Source organism: Chrysoperla carnea, chromosome 4 (assembly GCF_905475395.1).
Source record: "Chrysoperla carnea chromosome 4, inChrCarn1.1, whole genome shotgun sequence".
Classification (NCBI taxonomy): Eukaryota; Metazoa; Arthropoda; class Insecta; order Neuroptera; family Chrysopidae; genus Chrysoperla; species Chrysoperla carnea.
In genome coordinates, this window is record NC_058340.1 from 67,418,461 (window position 1) to 67,441,516 (window position 23,056).

Here is a 23,056-nt window from a genome sequence, read left to right on the forward strand (position 1 = left end):
AATAAATTTATTAATTTTTAATTACCTGTCATTGATTTGAACATAACTGCGGTAAACATAAATTATAAAACGAACTATCCAAAAAATCATTTACAGCAACCCATTTTATCCACCCTCGACTTTGTAAAGTCTTTGAATTCACAGTACCTCCATAATAATGAGGATCCTGTAGATACAAACATTTTGTCAATTAAATATTTTACTGATTTTAATTTTAAAAAGATATAAAGTTACCACAACTAGGAGATAATTTGTAGAATCGCATGAATGAGTTCCCATAATTCCTTTGGATGAACAATCTGTATCACCACCCATCATTAGAGGACTTCCTTTACTTATAAAATGTTCTACCAAACTTGGCACAATAGAATTCAATTCTGAGCCCGAGTTCACATGAATTATTTTACAAGGGACATCGTATAAAGTATCGATAACCATTGAGGCCTATGAAATAAAAATGCTTTATAAATATGAATATTTTCATAGAAGAAATATATGTTAGGCAAACGGTTTCGAAATGACTGTTAAATACTATGTTTGACTATGGATTTTGATTTAGGCAAATAAAAACCGGCCCCTTAATTTTAGCAAGAATTCTCGAGCTGTGCTGTGAATATAAGGTGCCATATATCACAGTGCTGGGTCGGGAGAAAATGAAATAACCACCAGTTTTTCAATTCTTCATTTATTGAATTCTGGGGAATCTTCATTTATTGAATTCTGGGGAACTTATCTTGAGATCAGTAATCGGGAGAAACTACATGATTTCTGAAGTCTACCGATCAAATTTGAACAAGTAGCTTTAAGTATATGTAAATATTTTTGTTACTCTGTAAATATTTTATACTCACTTCAACTGTACCGATCCAATTTCTCGATCCTAAGAACGCATTTGGTTTATCTTCAATTTTAACAAGAGTTTGTTGAATGGCTGGAATATCTGGAACACTTACGTTCTTATTAATTTTGTTAATCCATGAACATAAGGTTTGCAAAGTTCGATATCCACAGCCCCATCCCTAAAAACATTGTTTAATTTATTACAATTGTCTCTCAGAGTTTCAAAACAAATAAACCTGGTCTGATCTCAAGTGATTGATCTCAAGGAAAAAGATTTTAATTAATAATCCAATTAATAACAAACAATTGACTGAGTTAATTGTTGAAATCGTTTGATTTTTGACGTCACGTAAATAAAGAAAGATATCCACTCTTAAATAGCCACACACACATAACTGATATTCCCATATTAATACATACTATAAAATTTGCACCTAATTAGCGCCCTCGTGGGTAAACAGTGATGTTTACAAAAAAATGTTTCAAACAAAAGTTGTTTATTTTTTTATAAGGAACATTTTTTACATTTAAACTTTTGTTCTATCTCTAACAGTTTACAAGATGGGTCCTACGGACCCAAGACCCAATTGGCCTATGTTGCTCATTTACGAACTCGACCTCACTTTTTTCGTCCTGAGTATGCTATAAAAATTTCATCTTGATATCTCTTTTCGTTTTTGAGTTATCGTGTTGACAGACAACCGGAAATGGACTAGTTAGGTGATTCTATGAATACCTATACCAAAATTTTTTTCATAGCACCAATTTTTTTAGGCGTTACAAACTTAGGACTAAACTTAATATACTATGTATATTTCATATATACATAGTATAAAAACTAAAACTCTGAACTCTTGTAAAAAGTTACTTGAAACACCCAGTACATAAAATTTAGTTACCCTATCATCCAGACCGTCACATAAATAATGATAATATAAATAATCTCCTTTAACCAAATTAGTTAATCCATGATTTGAGGGTGCTTCTAGTCCTATATGAACATTTTCCAACAAATTTAAATTTTCTGGCATAGTTATTAGTTTCAGTATGTCAAAAAAACCCTTGCTTGCGTAAACATGCAAAACACGTGAGAAAAGTGAATACAAATAAATGTTTTAAGAACACTGGTACATAGCTTGTCAAATTTGTAATTTCTGCGATTTAAAATAAGATTTTCCGAAATTTTTGCGATTTATTAAATTAAAAATTTACAAAATAACTGACTACGTAAATTAATTTCTTATTCAATCAGAAATTTAATTTACGATTTTTTAAAATCTACACTTTAGGAACAATGATTGAAGGCCACTGGTATATAATTTGTCAGATTTAAATAATATATTTACTGAAACATGGATTGAAATTTCAAAAATGTTACTTGAACTAATTACTTGTTTAAATGGTTGTTCAAGTAATTTATTAAATTCAGAAAATGTAATTTACAAGAATTCTTCTTAAAACATAATTCAAAATTTCGTTAATTGTATCAATATATTATTTTTTTAGGCTTGGAAAACTTTAAATAAATATTGTCATCCCGGTGAAAAAGAAACAGTTAATCGTATATTAACTGTAGCGAAAAAATATTATAAAATTCAAAAATTTATTCAAAAATACAAACGAATAACGATTTCAAATAAACCCATAACAGTTTATTATTTGAATAAATCCAAAAATGGTACAGAAACCAAAACAATTGTACCGGGTATTTATTTGCAATCGTTATGTTTCGGTTTGGAAGATGGTTGTGAGGAATATTTAACGACAATCTGTGATTTAGAACAAAAAATTACGAATAATAAAACATCATTGCTTAGTTATGTACTGAGTCAGGTTGAAAGTCATACAGAACAATTAAATGTTTTATTAAATATTATCGATACAATTGAAAGTCAAGAGTTACATGGATGCCAAATTTTAGGATTATTACATGAATATCTTCAATTAATTGTATATGGTCATCGTAATTTTCTTATAAAGTAAGAGTATATATATTCATCCCGTAAAAAAACCATGGAATTTAGAAAAAATCGCGTTAATTTTAAGATTGGATAAATAGTTTTTGAGATATCGCCTTAAATCGTATACAAAACATAACAGGGGTACACCATAAATAGGTCCCTAGCACCTAGACCAAGAGGTTCTCTGTGCTCTTCTTGAGAACAACCTGTCACCCAAAGGTGAGACGCATCCGAGCTTCATTCTCTTTAACGTCAGAGTGTTCGGTACCCAGATCAGTGTGACTGTGTTATTGAGTGCCAGGAGATTCGGTACCTCGATGCATTTATAGACTATCCTCGGCGTGTGAAGGATCCGTAGAGTGATTAACCTTTCGTGTTACAGATCTGATTAAAAAACCGCCGCATTATGAGAGTGATACTTTGGAGCGATTTCAGACGATGAGTTACCTTCATAAGCATTTATTAACCTAGTCATTAAATGAACCAAATTGTTGTATTAAAAAAAAAAACAAAAAAACAAAACAAAACAAAAATCAGAGACAAATTCTTTTTACGGTAAAATAACCCTTGGCGAGTCTTAATATATTGTTTTTATAGCGAATAGAGAATATAGAACTTTCTAAATTAATATTGATAGTTTATGTTCCATTTTCAGGGTTATTCGAGTTGTAAATAGTCCATTTTACAATCATTTGATTCGGTGGATTTTATTTGGCGAATTAAATGACAAGTATCATGAATTTTTTATTGAAGAACAAAATGATTCCGTAAGTGTGAATTTTTTAATAAAGTCAGATTTTGTCATAAAAATTTATAAAGTCTGTCTTTTAACCATTGAGATTTTTCTCACTATCCATTAAAATGGTCCACCCTGTATACGGTTTCGGTTTTGATTATGGATTGTAGAGGTAAGGATCACAATCTCATATGGCTCTTTATGACTCAAAAGCTATCCACAAAATAGCATTAAATGAAGGGTTTAGAATATGTATGTAATTGTATGTATTGTCCCCTGGATACAGCAAAGCAACATCATCTTAATTTAAAGGTATTTGGGGATCACTGAGTGTACTCCTTACCTCTACCCTCTTTGTTTTAATAAACTCGCCTGTATAACCAGTGTTGAGTATATTAGCGATCAGATGTACTATGCTTAGAATAGAAAAATAACGTGTTCGAATTCCAACAGCGCTAGTTCTATTTGATATTTTTTTAAATATTATAAATTTCATTGATCTTTTAGACAAAAGAAGATAAAATGAAAGATTATAAAATTAATAAGAAATTACTTCCAACATTTATTTCACAAAAAATTGCTATAGAAATATGCCAAATTGGACAAACAGTACATATGATATTAAATGATCCACGAAAATCATTATACGAAAATAAAAATGATCAATATTTTAATTGGAAAAGTAACGTGGAAAAATATTATAAAAAATTGTACGAACTTGAAGGAATTCCCTTTGATGTAAAACAATTTCAGGAGATTGTCGATCCACATTATAAATATGTGACTGAGGTAAGCATCTCTAAAAATTCATTAAAGGAATTCGCACGGAATGATATTTGAAATTTTAAATATTATAGCTTTTGACCTTTTGGTCAGTTTTATAACTAAGTTTTTTCTTACAGCAATTATCGAATTTATTACTTGAAGAAGGAAAACTTTTATTACATTTACAAATAATTCGAGAATATTTACTAATGAGCCGTGGTGATTTTTTCCATGAATTTATACAGTTATCAAAATTGTTGTTAAGAAGAAACAATACAGAAGTTTCTGAACGAGGTAAATTAATTCTTAGAAATGCTGACAATTTTTAAGACTCTTGTCAAGGTCATACCTAAACATTTTTTCGGGAGTCGGAGACATCTCTTTCAGAAGGCATAGAAAATTTTTGTCTTTTGTGACAATAGCCTTTCTGAAATACGGCGCCTATTGAGCTATTATTTTTACAAACATTTTATTTTTCTTGTAGCTTTAAATAAATTATATGAACAAGCATGGTACAGTTCAAATTTATCATCTGAATCTCCACCAGAAGGCATTACTTTATTTTATCAAGCTAAAAATGAAGATGGTAAGTACATATGGTAATAATTTAAAAAGTCCCAATTTGGGACTTTATAAATTAAAACCAACTTATATATGTTGCAGATAAAGTAAAGAATGCGATTCGAATAAAATATTTAGTGTCATGGCCGTTACAAGTATTGTATTATGGTGATATTATTAGCGCTTATGGATATATTTTTAATTTTTTATTACGCATTAAGAATGTTCAAATTAATATTAATCAACTTTGGTTGTACCATGTCAAAAATTTTAAAAATAGTTCGTTGTAAGTAAAGTTTTTAATTTAAATTTACTTTTTATTCGTAGTTTCTCTCGCAGGTAGATATTTAGCTCCGTTAAACAAATATTTAATGGTGGAAATAAAGAAAAATTTAATCAATTGAAAACGTTACATAATCCTTTTTCACTTGATTTTTAGTGTTCCGCCATTAAAGATGAACTATTATAATAGTCTTTGCCATTTGTTTTTCAATGTTAATAAATAGCATATTGCTCTTTTAAAGAAAATAAAAAGTTTCAAATAACTTTTCTTCTCAAATGAATATAGCGCCAGATTCGAAACTCCAAAAGAGGCAAAAATTTTACTCCCTCTAGTCTTCCTCCCTCTGGTCTTTCGTACCACAATCATTACTCTTGTAAATGTGATGGGCACAGTCATATACAAGTCTGTTAACTCTATATAAAATGCATTAGGAACATATGTTCCCGTATTGATGTACGAATTAGTTCCCAAAACTGCTACATAGCAACGCTATCCGTTTTATGACGGAACCCTTTTATCTATGTACCACACGCACTTGGTCCATTTTTCTCCATTTATTTTGAAATTTTGTAAAATGTTTTTATAAAATGTTTTTATAAAAAAAATTATAATATTTATTTTAGGGAGAAAAATTTGTATAAATTACGATATAAATGTGCATATTTACTGGATAATTTACAGTATTATTTACAAGTGGATGTTATTGAAACAAATTATTCCAGTATGATTCAAACAATTAAAAATACCAAAGATTTTCGTACAGTTGTTAAGGCACATGAAGATTTTATAACGGCTGTTTGTAGGGAAGCATTTATTTTTGATCCGGTAAGTTATTTCTTATTGTATAAAATTTTGGTAATTTGAACCTTCCACAATAGGGAATATTCATGTATTTTTTTATATTTTTAATTCATTGTTTACAACGTTATAACAAAGTAAAAAATATAAATACTGCTTAAAAATGCTGTATTTAAGTGTACAAAAATATTTAAAATACATTATAATTTTGAGATATTTAAACGCAGTTTTTTGGCGCTCTCTGTTGATGACGTATAAGTACGTGATCTGTCAATTGGTGACAGTTCAATGTATAATTTACACTTTAAAAAAATGAATTTACAACACAGAATTTACACTCGTTATTATTAAGTTTTCTAATAAAAAGCCGTAGAATGATATAACTCAATGTGATACCATACAAAATGTAAGTAATTAATATCATACAGTACGTCAACAAATTTGAAAAGCCCGTACTATGATGTCACGGCAGTATAAAAATTTGAATTTCCGTTTTAGAAATTTTTAAATGCCCTCACTGAATTTGTACTTTTATTAATCTTATCTTATCTTATATATTTAAACGAGCAATTCTTGTATATATATATATATACTAGCGGCCCCGACGGACGTTGTCCCGTAAAAACGTAACTCCAATTCATGAATACCTATACTACGTTTAGCCTGTCCGCTAAACCCCAATTTAACTCCTATTTATTGGAGTGGCCTGACCTTCGACCTTTGGCCTGACCTTTGATAGTAGAGCTCGCTGCGCTCGCATATGGCTCTAATAAATGCCTATTGACAATACCTGAATACTATTAAAAATACATAGTACACATAGTATACATAATGTGATATGATTTATATGCGCTCCCAAAAAACAGTTGTACTGGACCAAATTGTAAATCTAAACCATTCTCGAATCTCCACGAACACACACAAAAAATTTCATCAAAATCGGTCCAGCCGTCTAGGAGGAGTTCAATTACATACACACACACACAAGAAATATATATATTAAGATATATATATCAACGATCTTGGAAATGGCTCCAACGATTTTCATGAAAATGAGTATGTAGGGGTTTTTTGGGGCGATAAGTCGATCTAGCTAGGTTTCATTTATCAGAAATGTCCTTTTATCCGTCTTTTTATGAAAAATTCATCAGACATCTATTGGTGTATAACGTAGTTAATGAAATACAATGCAAATTATAACATAACAAAAAGGAGGCGTTTGAGTAGTCTAAAGTGAAAAAAATTCATCAGACATCTATTGGTGTATAACGTAGTTAATGAAATACAATGCAAATTATAACATAACAAAAAGGAGGCGTTTGAGTAGTCTAAAGTGAAAAATATGACTCTTGCTGACATCTATTGGCGAATAACCGAGCAAAGCTCGGTCATCCAGATATTTAATTTTAAGTAATTAAAAATTAAAATTACTAAAATAATGGTTTAGTTGAAATTTCCAGTCATTAAAGTTACGGAAGAAAAATATTTGAACCAAATTTAAATTTCATGAATATTTCCTATTAGAGCTTGATTATTAAAATTTATTATAATTTTTTCATTTTTTTTAGACTCAAGAAAAATGCATTGAAACGTGGAAAAATACCGTAAGTAGTATTTAGCTGTCTCATTTTCGTATATTTATACGCCTTTTCTTTTTTAAACATTTTGCTTCTTTGTTTTCGGTACAGATTTTTTTCACATTAAACGTTTTAATCGATACAATCGATCAATTCTGTACGAACGCAAGTATATGGACAAATCCGTTAAATTTATGTCAAAATCAAGAAGTTGATACGTACAATAATAAAATCAATGATTTATTAATATGCTTGTATCGATCATCAGAAGAATTACATTTACAAGGATCGGATAAACAAATCACACGATTGATATCACGAATGGATTTAAAAACATGGTTACACTCTACAACGAATATTTTAAATAATTTATCGTCTAGTTCTAATGATAGTATTATTTCAAATTAGAAAAATTAAGTGAAATGATTAGGCCACCTTTCCAGATTTGATCAAGAGACTTCTGAAATCGTGCAGCTTCTTCCGACTTCAACCACGATATAAAGAAAATTTCTCTGTTGTAAATCAAAGTTAATTAATTTCTCTGTAATTGGTGAAAATAGTTATCAATTCTATGTAGCAACGCGTTCATGGAAAGAATAATTTGTGGACCCAAGAAAGACTATAATATGAATTGCTTAGATTTTTTAGACTTTCTATAAGGCTTGAACAAAAAAAATTTTGCTTGATTGTTGTAAAAGCAATTCAAAATACGATTTGAAATCTAAAAAAATGATAATATTGTATTAAATTTTTATAAATAAAATACGAATAAATTCTTATAAATACGTTTTTATTTTAAAAAGAAAGCAGTTCGTTTTTTTACTTTCATGAACAATACCATATCTGATTATATCCCTAAGGGAAACTAGCCATGTGCCTAAGGGCGTGAGGTTACAAATGGGCGCGCGCGTGAAAGTTTTTAAAAACAGAAACAAATAATTAACTTAAAAGTAATTGTGTAAATAAGTAAGCACTTACTTATGCAATATAATGCCAAGATTCTTGAATTCTAAAGAGATTTAGAGCTTCCGAAGCGCGCTCAGCTTTCTTCATTATTCCTATATCGTCTGATGTAAATTGGGTAGATAGCTGGAGATCTAGCTTTATGATGAGACATTTCTTACGCGGGTGAAAGTGCGGGGCGCAGCTAGTCCTAGTTTGCTTAGGGCACTCTTGATATGTAATCCGCCTCTGGGTAATAATTTGGCTCTACTGACTATAAACATGGTGCAGTTCCACTAAGCAGTCTCAACAATAAATCTCACGACCATTATTTTTCCCGTTCCGCTTGCTTGCGAGCTTTGCAAGTTACAATCATAATCTCAAGTGGAATGAATGATGAAATGCTTTAAGCGTTCACGTACTTACAAATGGCGAGTTTGAAAAAATAAAGCAAAAAGGTTACAATTTGTAAGCCTTTTTTTTAGTGAAACATTTAAATAATTTACGTTTAAATATAATCAAAATGTTTGCTGGAGAAACATAAGTTTCCACTATAATTTCTTTTTGATATGGCGTGAGCAAAAATAAAGAAATCATTAGGGACGTTTTCGAAGCGACCAAACGGCCGTGCTTGTCTTGTGGAACGGCTGATGAAATATTTCGAGCGTTGTGAACTCTTCCGCAGACTTGGTTTATGATTTGAGGTTATGTTTTATATATCTGTCATTTATTATGAACTAGTATTTTCAAAACAACGTGCTTTTTAAAAATCACTTGAAAATGGCTCAAGGAAAGTTGAAAGTTAAAACAAAAGTACCCATGAAAGCAAAAAATAAACAAAAGAATACATCAATTAAACCACGAAACAGTAAGTGGGTTTTTTTTTCTAAACATTCGATATTTAATGTCTGTTTGTCAATGATCAAATTGTTTAACAAGTTGATTCTAATTTTTAGATCGTCCAGTAGCACCCAAAAAACAAAAGCTTCAAGAAGCTCATAAATTAAAAAAGATTGTAACTAAAACAGTTAATAAAGCTGTTGAACAAGAAATTCGTGCTTTAGCTAGTTCTGAAGGAAAACAAAAATTATCAAAGGTTCAAGCTAAAGTCGCAGAATTAAATAAAAAAGCTTAATAAACGAAAAATGTGTGTTGTGTTTATAAAATATTTATTATAAAATTATTATTCCAATTTGTATATAAATAAAACTAACAATAAATGTAACAAGTGAAAACAAACAATTGACTGAGTTAATTGTTGAAATACCATGTATAGTCAGTGTTGATTTCTTTATCACATTACATATACCAACATGTGACACATACATAGCTGATAATCAAGTATAGTACATATTATAAAATTTCCGCCCTAATTGTCGCCCTCACGGGTAAACAGTGATGTTTACGAAAAAATGTTTCAAATTAAAGTTGTTTAATTTTTGATAAGAAACATTTTTCACATTTAAACTTTTATTCTATCTCTAACGGTTTACAAGATGGGTACTACGGACCCATGACCCAATTGACCCATGTTGCTCATTTACGAACTTGACCTCACTTTTTACGTCCTAAGCACGCTGTAAAAATTTCAGCTTGATATCTCTTTTCGTTTTTGAGTAATCGTGACCACAGACGGACGGACGGACGGACAACCGGAAATGGATTAATTAGGTGATTTTATGAACACCTATACCAATTTTTTTTTGTAGCATCAATATTTTTAGGCGTTACAAACTTGGGACTAAACTTATAATACTATGTATATTTCATATATACATGGTATAATACAAACTTGGGACTAAACTTATAATACTATGTATATTTCATATGTACATGGTATAAAAACACAAGTTTTAAAACACTAACGAGTTATTATTTCTAAATTTAAATAAATTAATAAACTCTAAATATTAAGATTCAAAACTCTAGTTATTACTGTTTTTTTTTTGGAAACATATATAAGGGAGGAAGGTGGTGTCAACTTCTTAGCTCCCTACTCGGTTTATAAACCGAAATATCACTTTTTCTCGCGGTTATTAAGGCTATGCGCACCTTTATATATATATTTATGTATATGATCCCGAGGGGGACAACAAATGCTCGCCAACGAACTCGATTCTGTGCCATGGACTTGACTTCTCCCCAGAATTTGCCTTCTTCAGTAATTTCTTGCTCCAGGGTTCTTCGCCAGGCATGACGAGGTCGGCCCACCCTTCTTTTTCCTTGGGGATTCCACTCAAGTGCTTCTTTGGCAATGCTGTTGTTTCGCCTGAGTGTGTGACCAATCCAACCATATTTGCGTTGCTTGATGGTGTGTCCTATTGGAGTTTGGTGACAGGTGTCCAGCAGGTTTTCATTGGAAATCGTGTTGGGCCAATAAATGTTGAGGATGTGTCTGAGACAACTGTTGATAAAGAGTTGCAGTTGTCTGGTGATGCTTTGAGAGACTTTCCAGGTTTGACATCCATACAAAAGAACACTTTTAACATTAGTCTCGAATATTTTCAATTTAGTGTGTCTTCTGAGTTGGTGTGATCTCCAGATGGGTCGAAGTTGCGCAAACGCTGCCTTGGCTTTTCTGATTCTTTGTTCTACATCTTCATCAGTGCCGCCGTTTTCAGAAACAATACTTCCGAGGTGCGTTGTTTATTTTCAACTCTTTGGACGCACCTTTACACTCTCTTTAAATTTAGGTAAGAGGTTCAGAAATTTTTATATGAATTGATTATATGTTAATAAAATGTCTTTTGGTTGCATGGTTCTCCAGCTCTCTTGCCACCCTTTTTTTCTATCCATATTTTCGTGTTTTTAAATACGAACATACAAAAATTTCAATTCAATAAAAAATGCAGGAGCTCTCTGCAGCTCACAAGGTTTTTTTGTGATGGAAAAGGGTAAAATAAATTGATGCAATTCAATAATTAAAAATCAATTTATTTTAAAATTACAATATAATTTTATATACTCTCTTTTTATATATTCATAAAATCAAAAATGTACAATAAGTTTCTAAGTTTTTACAATTATAAATAAATATGGCCAATATGAACGGAATATACGCCTAAATACGGTATTTTATGTAGGAACGTATACCTTTCTTGTTTAAATTGTACTTTATATTTTGTATACATTATTATTTTTACGGTTTTGATACCTAGAAATAAAGAACTCGTTAGTTTTGTGAAAAATTATTGGATACAAATCGATGGAAATTCATATTTAATTGAGTATATACTTACAATAAGTAGGTGCCCATCTTTGTTTTTAAAAACATCAGGATTATTGCCAACTGTAATATCGATAAATCCTTCTTTTCCATTCATTAATTTATGTGTGATTCTAAAAAATAATAAAAGTTTGATTCAATTAGTATCAAAGATGTGCCTTTTAAGGAATATCAATATCCCATCTGCCCCCTCCTTCGTTTCTTAAAACACGCTTTTTCGCGATTTTCAATACCTCCACAGCCTCTTCAAACTGAGTTGTAAACTCATATGTGAGTTGAGTGAACTAGTGTTAAGGATTTGCCTTTTAGGGTATCATCTTCTCATCTCCCTCTCCCCTTTATTTTAACACAAAATCATGTTTTATGCGGTTTTAAGGCTTTGCACAACTACAGAGCTCCTCCGAACTAAGCTAGATTGGAAATTGATATATATAAACTTAAGTTAGTGCAATGAATGTGCTTTTTGAAGTGGCAATTTCCCAACTCCTCTTCGCCCCTTTTATATTCTCGAACCAAAAAGAGGGGTGTTATAAGTTTGGTCGCTGTGTGTCTACCTGTCTGTGGCATTGTAGCTCCTAAACGGATGAACAGATTTTGATTTTTTTTTCGTCTGAAAGGTAATTTAATGGATAGTGTTCTTATCTATGTTTCAAGTACGAGTTTAAGATTCCGTACCTGAAACAACTAAAAAAGAGCCAATAATCTTCAAAATCGGTTCAGTTTGGATAAAACTAGAAGAAAAAAGGTAATTTAATGGCGAGTTTTCTTAACCATGTTTCAAGTGGTAGTTTAGGATTCCGTACCCGAAATATTTATCGAGGGGTTTTTAAAATTTTGTAAATTGCACTTGTATACAACAAAATTATGTTAAGTAGTTTGAAGGCATTTCATGTTTTTGATAACAGAGAAAAATCTCATTTCAATAAAAAGCAGTAATAAACATTAAATGGGGGGGAAGGATGAGTTTAGTGATGGAGCTCTGCTGCTCAGGAGTTTTTTTTCTTTGAAATACTTACGATTTTGTGTTGACAATATTTACAATCATTTTATTCTTCATAGTATTTACAACCATTGTAAGTGTTTCAATTAAACGAGGTATTTCTAATATTAAATCACCCTGTAAATGAAAAGAAAATCATTTAAATTTGTCAAAGTTTTTGAATAATCAAATCCTTACCTTATCATTTTTAAGTTCTTGAGGTATACGTACTAAACAAATATCATCTGATTCATTTGTAACAACAAACTCCAAATAATTTAATGGTAATCGATGTTTTGTTTTAAAGGTTTTTGGATCTAATATATACAAATTCTTTTGGGTTAAAACAAATACACGATCCCTGGATTTATAACCATGTCGATCATATTTTACAACCATAGTTGAATACTCAATTTTTTCTTGAGTTGATAATAATGTTGTTGACATAAACAATGTCCTTTGTGGTCCCATTTCGGGTGATAAACGATTATCTTTAAACCATTCGGGGATACTTTCTGTGTAACTTTTCTTTTTACCTGAAATGAAATAATATTCTATGAACTCTAAGGCAAGATGAGCAGAATGCTATGGAGGTCAATTGTTGAGGAGGCCAAGGTCCATACGGGGTTGTAGTCCCGTTTGGTCAGGTCATTATGTTATACTTGATGAAATTTAAAGGATCTAATTAAGGAATTCATTGCTCAAACCTTTAAATGTTTGCTCAGCAAGCACTTTTAACTCGAATCGATGTTTTTTCTCTGCTGTCAATGCTAAACGATATTTTCTTGCTAAATGATTACGATGATATCGATGAAGATGTTTGGATGCTTCGCGGCACGAGTAAGGACATGGTGGCCAACTTGTATTTAAAACATTTTGTGGTAATGATTTTGCTAATTTCTTCAACCATTGAACTTTCGCTAATTCAACAAATGCCTTGTTATCCTCGTTCGGTTCCCCATTTCGTGTGATAAAACCTTTTATGAATCTGAAATCAAACAGTTTTGTTAGACATTTGATAGAAAAATACAAATTTTCGAATTTTGGATACGTACTTTCGAATAACGAGTACTGCATGTTTCCTTTGTTCGGCCTCCTTTTGGGCTAAAAATCGTCGTATCCATTTTTGCATGATAATCGCGGATGCCTTTTGTTTTAAGTACAATCGCCGTTGGACATATCCTTTCCATACAGATTGAATAATAGATGCAATAACATGTTTCTTCTCTTGGAATGCATCTTCCGTGTCGAATAAAGTTTTTGGGAAACGAATGAATAGTTTAGTTCTGAAAAGATAAAATTAGATTAGAAATGTATTAAATAAAAATCGGATCTGGAGTTTTATTTTTTGTGCTTTTAATAGCACAGTTAATAAGCCGGGATGCATTAGAAACATTTAGGCAACTTAATCTAGTCATAGAGAGGAATAGGACCCCAGCAGTGGGAATATATTTTTGGTCGCTGAATACGAATCCGATGTCAGATTACACGGATCTAAAAAAACTTTTATTATTAATTTCCTAAGTGGCCTACTTACTTTCCCATTCGATATTCATCCTTATTATAACCCAACGAACAAACAATGTGTTGTACACCTTCTTTTGCAGGTCCACGGAAGTTTGGCCATGTCATTGGCGATAAACATTTGTATCGTTGTAAAAATGCTTCATATTTACGTCGATAGGCGAAACCAGCACGACGAACTCGTAAATTTTCCATTAATCCCAAATACTTAACTTGATGGGTTACAATTTTATTATTGAATTGACCTGGATAAAAAAAAATGGACTGTCATAATTTCAGCTTTTAAAATAAACATTAAAGTAAAATTTACTAAAATAAGATGAATGAATCAAATTATAAGTAAGAGTTCCTCTTTCGTCTCGCTGTATCGCATTTTCGGCAAGCCTCTAAGAAATATGACGTCACAATCGCTTCATTTTCTCGAAATTTCAAAGTGGTATATCTCGGCGAAAAATAATTGGATCTGAATGAAATATATATGATCCGATAGCTAGATCTTTATACGAGCTTCTAAGAGCGAGTTATTCGTCGACAAAGCGAAATAGACACTTTTGACTTTAAACTGTCGTATCTCCTCAAATAATGCGACCCTATTTTATACTAACCTGAGCTTTTAAAATCATTTGGTTTAATACAACGTATGTACGAAGGTTCTTTTCCAAGCAATATATCCATTAATTTATTTAAAGAATTTTTAAATTGTGTTATGGCAGTTTCTGGTCGTTTCTTACTGTTTAAATCATCAACCAAAAATACGGCTTTTGTAATGCTGTTCGAGGTTGTGGACATAACTTCACGTAAATCACGGAATAATAAATCATTATTCTTTTCAATGAAACCATGCACTTTATAGGTGACTTCACCTGCATAATGAACAAGTCGAAATTCCTAAAAAACAATTTACTTATTAAAATTTTGTAAAAAAATTGATATTTCCTGAAGACTTGAATTACTGAACTGTGTACATGGAATAAAAATATGCCTACCCCACAGAAATGATAAGTAGTATCTCACTATCAGTCCCGTACGCACGGGGTAGGTTGAGGGCCAAATTTAACCTCTCCCCTCCACGGGCCTGCACTCAATTCATCAAAAGAAAAACATTGATTTGAAATCTTGGCACAGGTCAGTAATTAAAGCTCTTGTATTTTCTAAGTATGTAAAATATTTATACTAACATCACGGCCCATTATTTTTTGGGTTTGGATATCAGATTTTTCATGGCTAATAAAATGGTTATGGTATGTTAAATTTTTTTTCAACTTTTCTAAGAAAGTTCTATCATTTGCATCTCCTGGCCGTAAACATTCTTCATTCAATAAGGATATTATTCCTAGAAAAAATTGACAGAAATTTGTTAGGGTATTTTCATTTCGAAAATCGAGGTGCTTCTCTTCAATTTCCAACCAAAAATAAAAGTTGGTCTTTTTGGGATTTAAATCATACCTTTATGTTTTTCTTCAATTAAATCACAAATGACTTTATTATTAAAATACTCAATAGTTTCCCATTCAATACCTTCCCGGAAATATTCTTCTTGCTCGGATTTCAATGTTAACTCAATAAACAATTGTTGTAACTTTTCATTACAGAAATTTATACAAAATTGTTCAAAACTATTCTTTTGGAAGATTTCAAAACCATATATATCCAAAATTCCCATTACAGTAGTTTTACGTTCGTATTGTGGTTGCAATGAATTATTGATACGATTTACAAGCCATGTGAATAGGCGATCATATACAGCCTTCGCTAAGGCATCACGAGCGAATATTGCCATTTCACGATTTAATGGAGATACAACTGTTTGGCCTTGTGCAATTATTGTACGATGTGTTAGCGCTTGTGCTAAAACTTGTGCATCACATCCCAACAACTGTAACAATAACATTGATCAATTAGTCGATAGTTTCAGGATTCTATAAAAAATATCGAAACAGGATTGAAACGAATTTAACAAATTACCCGGGTGAATTTTTGTAATTGACTTTAAATTAACTTCCCCATACTTGAAATTTGGACCATAGCTCAGAAATGGATAACTATCAAAAGTTGCCAAGTATGAATTTTCAGAAAAATTTCAAAAAAGTTATAAATCTGTATGTGGTTTTATCCTTCATATTAGAGAAATTATTTTATACTTTTTAGTCCCTTATAAAAACATGGCACAATGGCAAATCATCCAAATTTGCACACAATGTGCACACTATTACAGAAATAATGCTTTCTCACTAAATTGTGAAACTCCTGTATATGAAATTAATCCGTGAATCCCTCGGGCACAGTATAAACTAGTTTCTAAGTGTAGCCAGGCGCAGACGGAGACAAGAGACCGATAACATTAACAAGTTTATTATATAATTAAATAAAACATAATCCGTGTATTTACCTTTGCAATGATATCAACTGGTTCTTGTTTTATTATTTGAGCACAACCTTCATGCTCAGTGAATCCAATATTACCCATGTGAAGAATACTTGCAACAATACTAAAAATTTGTTTTTGCTCTTGTTCATTTATTTCAATTGTCGACATAGCTCGTTTTATTTCATTAAAATGTTGTAAATCAGTTGTACGCCCATTGTCCTTTTCCTAAAAAAGAAAAACAAACGTAAAATAAAAGTCGAAAAAGAGAAAGCTCTGGATAACTAATACAGTTAGTAAACTCCTCTGAATCTCAAGATATAACGCTTAAAGGGGAATAAAAGTAGACATCTTAGATATATAGATTTAAATCTCATAGGATCCAATAATAAAGGATCAAGAATTGGGAACGGTAATTGAGTAAGTTCTCTGTCTTTGGAGATTCACAATGACCAATATATTGCCAAACTCTGCTAACAGACAATTTAGCTTGGTAAGAGGTTTCGATTTCTCAGAACATGGTTAGAAAATTGACATATACTTGAAAACAGTTAAGGGGAGCTTATTGGTGATGGGGATTGTGAATTTAAAAAAAAATTAAACTTCTTTAATTAAGAATCGAGATAAAAATTTTTATGGGATTTTTCGAACGAGAATATGCGTAGTTATTTGTTTGTTTTATTCAATTCAGATCGAAGGTATTTAAAGAAGGATCAGGTAAAGAGGGCTTGAGGAGTGGTCAGGTCAAAAAGATTTCAGTGGAAGAAGTTTCAAAGAACAAAGAGGAATATCGGCTGATATTGATATTGTATTGTTGTTTATAAAGTTGGAATAGTTCAGTAAAGAGTACGGGTAATGGCTAGTTTTGAATATAAGTGGAAAAACAAATAGAATACTAACACCATTACTAAGATAAACATATGAACTATAATCACGTTTCAAATGATATTCATTTAGTTCATCTTGAGTTGCACCACTTAATAGCTGATAAAATATATGAAAATTACGTTCGCCAGTCGATTGATGTATAACACGTGACTTTTCCAATAGATAATTTAATATGTTACCGCCAACCGGATCACCAATATAATTAAATTGTATATCCATGTATTTACCAAAACGACTTGAATTATCATTACGTATTGTTTTTGCATTACCAAATACTTCTAATACTGGATTCGATTGTAATAATTTATTTTTTACATTTTCAATATTGTTTTTTTGACTGGTTACGGCTGCTATAAATTGTAAGACAATTTTTGATGCTTCTGTTTTCCCTGAACCGGATTCACCTAAATTTTATAATACAAATTTTATATTATTTTTATTTACTTTTTTTTTTTTGGAATGAAAAATGAATTTCGGTCATTATACCTGATATGAGAATACATTGTTCTCGATTTTCTTCGGTAAGTGATCTATAAGCAGTATCTGCAATCGCATAGCTAGAATAGAAAGGGACTGTTAAATAGGTTTTTAAAGACAATTTCATGATACTATTGAGATTTTGGTGAAGGGTTAATATACAGGGTGAACCATTTTAATCTATTTTGGCTAATAGCTTGTTTTGTAGTTAACCAATAAAAAAATAACTTAAACAAAAGTTTCACAGTTTGATGGGAGACATCAGATTGGACCTAGTTCTCCGGGTTGTTGTAATAGTCAATTTAGATACTTAATGGTAAGAGATAAAATTACTTATTATTTTTAATTCAAATTTCCACTCCATATCCCAACATTTTAATTTTCTTTATTAATGTTAAAGAATGATTTTTATTTTTAAATCCCCATATGCATCATCAAACCATTTACGTTACAAACGTGATTGTGGTTTTGTAATTCTAACTTGTATGGCAAAATAAGCTTATCAATTTTCTGTTATACTTACATATGAGGCGGTGTCTCATAAAGATGTTTATTTTTGTATTCTTTTATAAATTCCGGTGTATAAATTGGTAATTCTTTGTAAGGATTTACAGAAACTAATACTGGTCCAATATAAGTCTAAAAATTAAGAGTAAAATTTATTAATTAATTTCAATCACAAATAGATAAAAATTTTGGTCTTTCGATTAACTATTTTCCATGTAGAAACAGTTGCCTATATTATATTTGATTTAAAAACTTACATAAATTAAATTTTCGTTAAAACGTTTACGTAAGTTATCAACAAATGCTTCTTCACTTTCAAAATCTTCTAACAACACAAAATCTTGCACTCCTACACGATCTCGTTTATGTAATTCACGTTCCATGACGCTCTGTTTATTGTTGTCGTCTGTAACATAAGAAATGAATAAATCTAAAGTGACTTTATTTACAATCAATAACAATCATAAAATTTTATCTAAGTTAAATTATTCGTTATTTTTTTTCATACAAAATTTTGCAAAATTTTACTATCCAATATTACCTCCATATAGAGTGTCTTTACATTGAAATAAAATTAGGTAAGTGCAATTTAACTAGATAAGTGGTAGTAAATTACTAAATTTTTATTTATAGGCAATTTTATTACATATATGATATACAAGTAACATAATGAACAAATTTAAATATTAAAATTATTTTTCTAGCCGGTTTTTTCCTAAGCAGTATTTTTAGATCGTGTGTCTATTTTTCGTCATTAGAAGTCTCGAGATCTCAAGTCTGATAGCAGTCTCAAGATCAATTTTTTAGGACTAGATTAATAATTTCCTTAAGTTAACAATAGAAGTTTGTTGACCTTAATATGGAGGTCATACAAGTTTTTCACACAATATTTTTTATTGTTATCTTATTTTAATTGATTCTTTTGTAAATATTAATTTATGAGTAACACTAGTGATAACAGTGTTAATTAATTCTTAATAAATTATTGGACTGTAATAAATATGTACATAAAATTTGAAAATATTTGTATTGATAATTTTTATTTTTTAATCAAGAGATTTATATTTATATGGATCAATGATTTTTTAAACATTCAATATTTTTAATAATTAATAAAAAAATAATTAGTTGTTGAGATCAAAGAATAATTTTAGCTTTCCGTTTCTTTAAAACTTAATATATTTTTATCAAATTTTTTAACTTTATGACGATAAATAAAGTATGTAATCCTACTAAATTTGGGTCATACTTTTCAAGTTTATGATCAAAATTAACCTAGCTCCCGGTTTCAAGAACCATTAACCAATTGGTTTCAAGAATGTGGAGTCCTAGTCCCGGAATTAAGCACGTATGTGATAGTTAGCGAAAAAATGACATCACAGCTGAAAAGAATGACCCAAAATTAGTGGATTTCAAAAATAACTAAAATAAGATCGGATCAAATTTGCCTGTGTTATCAAAAAAAATCGAATTTTTTAACTTGATGACGTCATCAAAATCCAAAAATTAAATTTTGCTCTATCACATCCAAATTTTATCCAATTTTGATAAACCAAGTATGTAATCTTACTAAACTTGGGTCATAATTTTCAAATTTGTGGTCAAAATTAACCTAGCTCGAATAGGTTTCAAGAATTGGAGTCCTGGTCCCGGAATTAAGCACGTATGTGATGAATGTATGTGAATGACCCAAAATTAGTAGATTTCAAAAAAATTCCAATAAGATCGGTTGAAATCCAAAATCAAAATCTCAAAAATCATTAAATTGTTCGAATTCACCACATTAATCATTAATCAGTAAAAGGTAAGTTATAATTTTTTTATTATGATTTAATAATTATGATTTGATTTAAGACTTTCTATTGAACTAAAATAATATAAAATAAAGTAATAAATTAAAAATATTTATAAGAAAAATGAAATTGAAAGTGCTTTAAATTTAATATGTAATAATAATTAAAAATAATAATAATAAATTATATTAAAAATATATTATTACATAAAAATTGATGATTCCATGATTTATATTATTATTTTTTAATTAAATAAATAATATAAAAACAGTAATAATTATATTTATGTTTGAAATAATTAAGATAAATTATAATCATTTTAGTTGAAACGGTTGAAGTATACAACGGATGTTTAATTTTTTTAATAAATATGAAGTTTTTCGAAGAACTTTACATTTTTTCTTGTGTCTGTTTTATTTTTGTAACTTCCCTTAATCATTGGAGGATTTTATTGTAATTATTACACTGTAATAACAAGCATAAGAGAGGTTTATATCACATACGCCAAGAAATCCAACTTTTTAGTCATGGGCTTAAACCACAAAAGTCGCTGTTCTCGGAGGTAAACGCGACTGGGGAGATCATACTTTAGGCTAGAGGTAAACATATTGTGAATTCATATTTCAGTTAGATGACGTGAGACAATTTGGTCATCGTCTTAACGATTTTATCATATCAAGATATTTTAAAATATGAGTCATATAAAAAAAATGAAATAATATTTTAAGATTTTATCACTGTAAGTTTGAAGGTTTTGTGAAATTGTATGATTTTGTAATTGCTTGTAATTTATGAAATTATTACCTAAAACGTTTTTATGACGGTGAAAATTATTTTTACTTAACTGCAACTTTTTATGTTATACTGATTTAATTTTTTATCTTCAATTACATGTTTGAGGATTCGCTCAGGGACGGCCCTAATAACTCAGTTCTCCAATGTGAAATTTAATAATTCAACTATATGAGTTTCAATAAATAAGTTAGTTAGCTAATAATTAAAAATAGGAAAATTCGTCCTGTTTTTAGCACCTGGTGAATCCAGCGACATTTAATTAACAATAAACAATTTTTATAAATTTGGAAAGATTTAATTTGCGAAAACCTTTTTTTAGTTAAAAACTGATTTATTATTAATTCTTTGAATGTCATTTTAAAGAAAAAGATGAATCTTAATGGAATTTAATCTGAACTTGGTAGAATGTTTTGAATCGACTATATTGGACATTACACTCCGAGTAAAGAAATATAAAAATTTTCAATCTAAAACTGAAATTCGAATTAACAAATTGACGAGTGACGATTGGCGCACTACAATGGGCTTATATCAAAAGATTTATTCAATCATCAATATTATTTTAGCGAATAAATTTTATATTTCATAATGTTTATTTTATAAAACAATGTATATATAGATATTATTATATATTTTTGAATTGAAAATAAACAGACATAATAAATTAATATTTTGTATTTTAAATTTTAATTATAAAAAAAACTTTATTTAGTAATTTTCATTGAAATACCTACAGTAATTTATTATTAATATTTCAATTATTGTATCTTTTTATCAATATTTCTATTTTAACAATAAAAAAAGTTTAATCATGTCTTGCTTCAGATAAATAATTATTTAAAACTAGCTCGACCCGTAAAGAATTTCGCAATGCAGTACTAGTGGCTAAAAATTGGCTAAAGAAATAAATATACAAGTCAGTAATTTGCTTTATTTTAATTTATAGGCAATTTTATTACAGATCTGGTACACGAATTACATAACGAACAAAATTAAATGTTAGTATTATTTCTCTATCTTGTTTTTTCTAAGCGGTACATTTTTAGACCGTGAGTCTATTTTTCATCGATAAGTTTTAAAGTCATGGAATTTGATAAAGGAATAAGAAAGACCTCGCTTGGAGAGGAAAAACATGCTTGAAAATAATATATAATGTAATGCAGTGCGGAACACTCAAGTGACTCCCACATACAAGAGAATAAAAATTAAACTAAAATACAAAATTAAAATCTATTTTAGTGCAGCTGAGACAAAATTAAGTCTTTTAGTTCTATTTAAAAGCATCGGTTGACACATGGCAAAATGATTTCCCCAATACAAATTGATTTTGGTTACGATCAGTTATGAAAAATAAAATAAAGCTGGCTGCATTCATATTACAGCGCTTTTCTTTAAATGTTAGGCAGGATAAGTCGACGCCCATATGAAGTATGTAGAAGATAAGTTTATTAAGCTCAAGGACAAAAATTTTCCAAATCATTTTTTGCCCGTTTTATATGTTTAAAAGTACAAAAACCTATAACTAATCTTAAGTATACAGATAAAATTAGAAATACGAGTACCTTGTTAATAATTCCATTAAATTTAATCAATAATTGTGTAAGTAATTTATTGATTTCAATTGATTACTGATAAATTAAATATTTTAGATTGATAATTTAATAGTAATTGTGTTTGTTGTATAGAAAATTAGGATAACTTTTACAACTTATAACACTTAATTAGAAAATATTTTAAAATGAATTAATATTTTTATTTTTCAATTAAATTTATTTTACTTTCACCCCCGCAATTTGAAGAAGTTGTTTGTGCAGTTTTTATGTGAAATCAATGTTTTCTTTATCAATGGCATTATAAATGAGTCATTCTTCAAATGAAAAGTGTCTTATATAGAGGTAGATGATTCATTGAAGATTCAAATAGACTGTCTCTATTCATTGCCTTGAGGTTTCAAAAATTTCTATTTATTTTTAATTTGCCTACTTCCACAACTGCAAAAACCAATTCCTACTTCTAAATTTTCAACAAGTGGAAGTTTT

The 23,056-nt window shown here is 29.7% G+C and overlaps 4 protein-coding genes across 6 annotated transcripts in view; 2 read left to right on the plus strand and 2 right to left on the minus strand.

The window, feature by feature from the left end:
• LOC123297503 (ufm1-specific protease 1) overlaps positions 1-1,903 on the minus strand; it is a 29,221-nt gene extending 27,318 nt beyond the window's left edge. For 2 of the 3 annotated variants that reach the window (XM_044879182.1, XR_006535244.1), the window contains exons 1-4: positions 1,740-1,903; positions 852-1,019; positions 235-444; positions 26-166 (exon numbers count right to left, since the gene is read on the minus strand). In XM_044879182.1, coding sequence (XP_044735117.1) covers positions 29-166; positions 235-444; positions 852-1,019; positions 1,740-1,871 — 648 coding nt within the window. In that variant the 5' untranslated portion in view covers positions 1,872-1,903 and the 3' untranslated portion in view covers positions 26-28. The remainder of the gene's footprint in view (positions 1-25; positions 167-234; positions 445-851; positions 1,020-1,739) is intronic. The other variant, XR_006535245.1, reaches the window with a different exon arrangement.
• A 2,249-nt stretch (positions 1,904-4,152) lies between these two features.
• Positions 4,153-8,177, plus strand: LOC123298878 (gamma-tubulin complex component 4-like). The gene is made up of 7 exons (XM_044880975.1): positions 4,153-4,326; positions 4,440-4,596; positions 4,787-4,888; positions 4,966-5,149; positions 5,770-5,971; positions 7,513-7,548; positions 7,633-8,177. The coding sequence occupies exons 1-7, from the start codon at positions 4,153-4,155 to the stop codon at positions 7,927-7,929; spliced, it is 1,152 nt and encodes a 383-aa protein (XP_044736910.1). The 3' UTR covers positions 7,930-8,177.
• Positions 8,178-8,996: 819 nt separating this feature from the next.
• Positions 8,997-9,598, plus strand: LOC123298879. The gene is made up of 2 exons (XM_044880976.1): positions 8,997-9,331; positions 9,420-9,598. The coding sequence occupies exons 1-2, from the start codon at positions 9,244-9,246 to the stop codon at positions 9,596-9,598; spliced, it is 267 nt and encodes an 88-aa protein (XP_044736911.1). The 5' UTR covers positions 8,997-9,243.
• A 1,871-nt stretch (positions 9,599-11,469) lies between these two features.
• LOC123297657 (unconventional myosin IC) overlaps positions 11,470-23,056 on the minus strand; it is a 29,384-nt gene continuing 17,797 nt past the window's right edge. Inside the window, exons 2-16 of the mRNA XM_044879405.1 lie at positions 18,687-18,835; positions 18,446-18,561; positions 17,932-18,002; positions 17,458-17,849; positions 16,582-16,785; positions 15,639-16,068; positions 15,371-15,525; positions 14,798-15,080; positions 14,206-14,437; positions 13,724-13,954; positions 13,376-13,656; positions 12,867-13,204; positions 12,706-12,806; positions 11,703-11,802; positions 11,470-11,617 (exon numbers count right to left, since the gene is read on the minus strand). Of these exons, the coding sequence (XP_044735340.1) occupies positions 11,603-11,617; positions 11,703-11,802; positions 12,706-12,806; positions 12,867-13,204; positions 13,376-13,656; positions 13,724-13,954; positions 14,206-14,437; positions 14,798-15,080; positions 15,371-15,525; positions 15,639-16,068; positions 16,582-16,785; positions 17,458-17,849; positions 17,932-18,002; positions 18,446-18,561; positions 18,687-18,812 (3,075 nt within the window). The 5' untranslated portion in view covers positions 18,813-18,835 and the 3' untranslated portion in view covers positions 11,470-11,602. The remainder of the gene's footprint in view (positions 11,618-11,702; positions 11,803-12,705; positions 12,807-12,866; positions 13,205-13,375; positions 13,657-13,723; positions 13,955-14,205; positions 14,438-14,797; positions 15,081-15,370; positions 15,526-15,638; positions 16,069-16,581; positions 16,786-17,457; positions 17,850-17,931; positions 18,003-18,445; positions 18,562-18,686; positions 18,836-23,056) is intronic.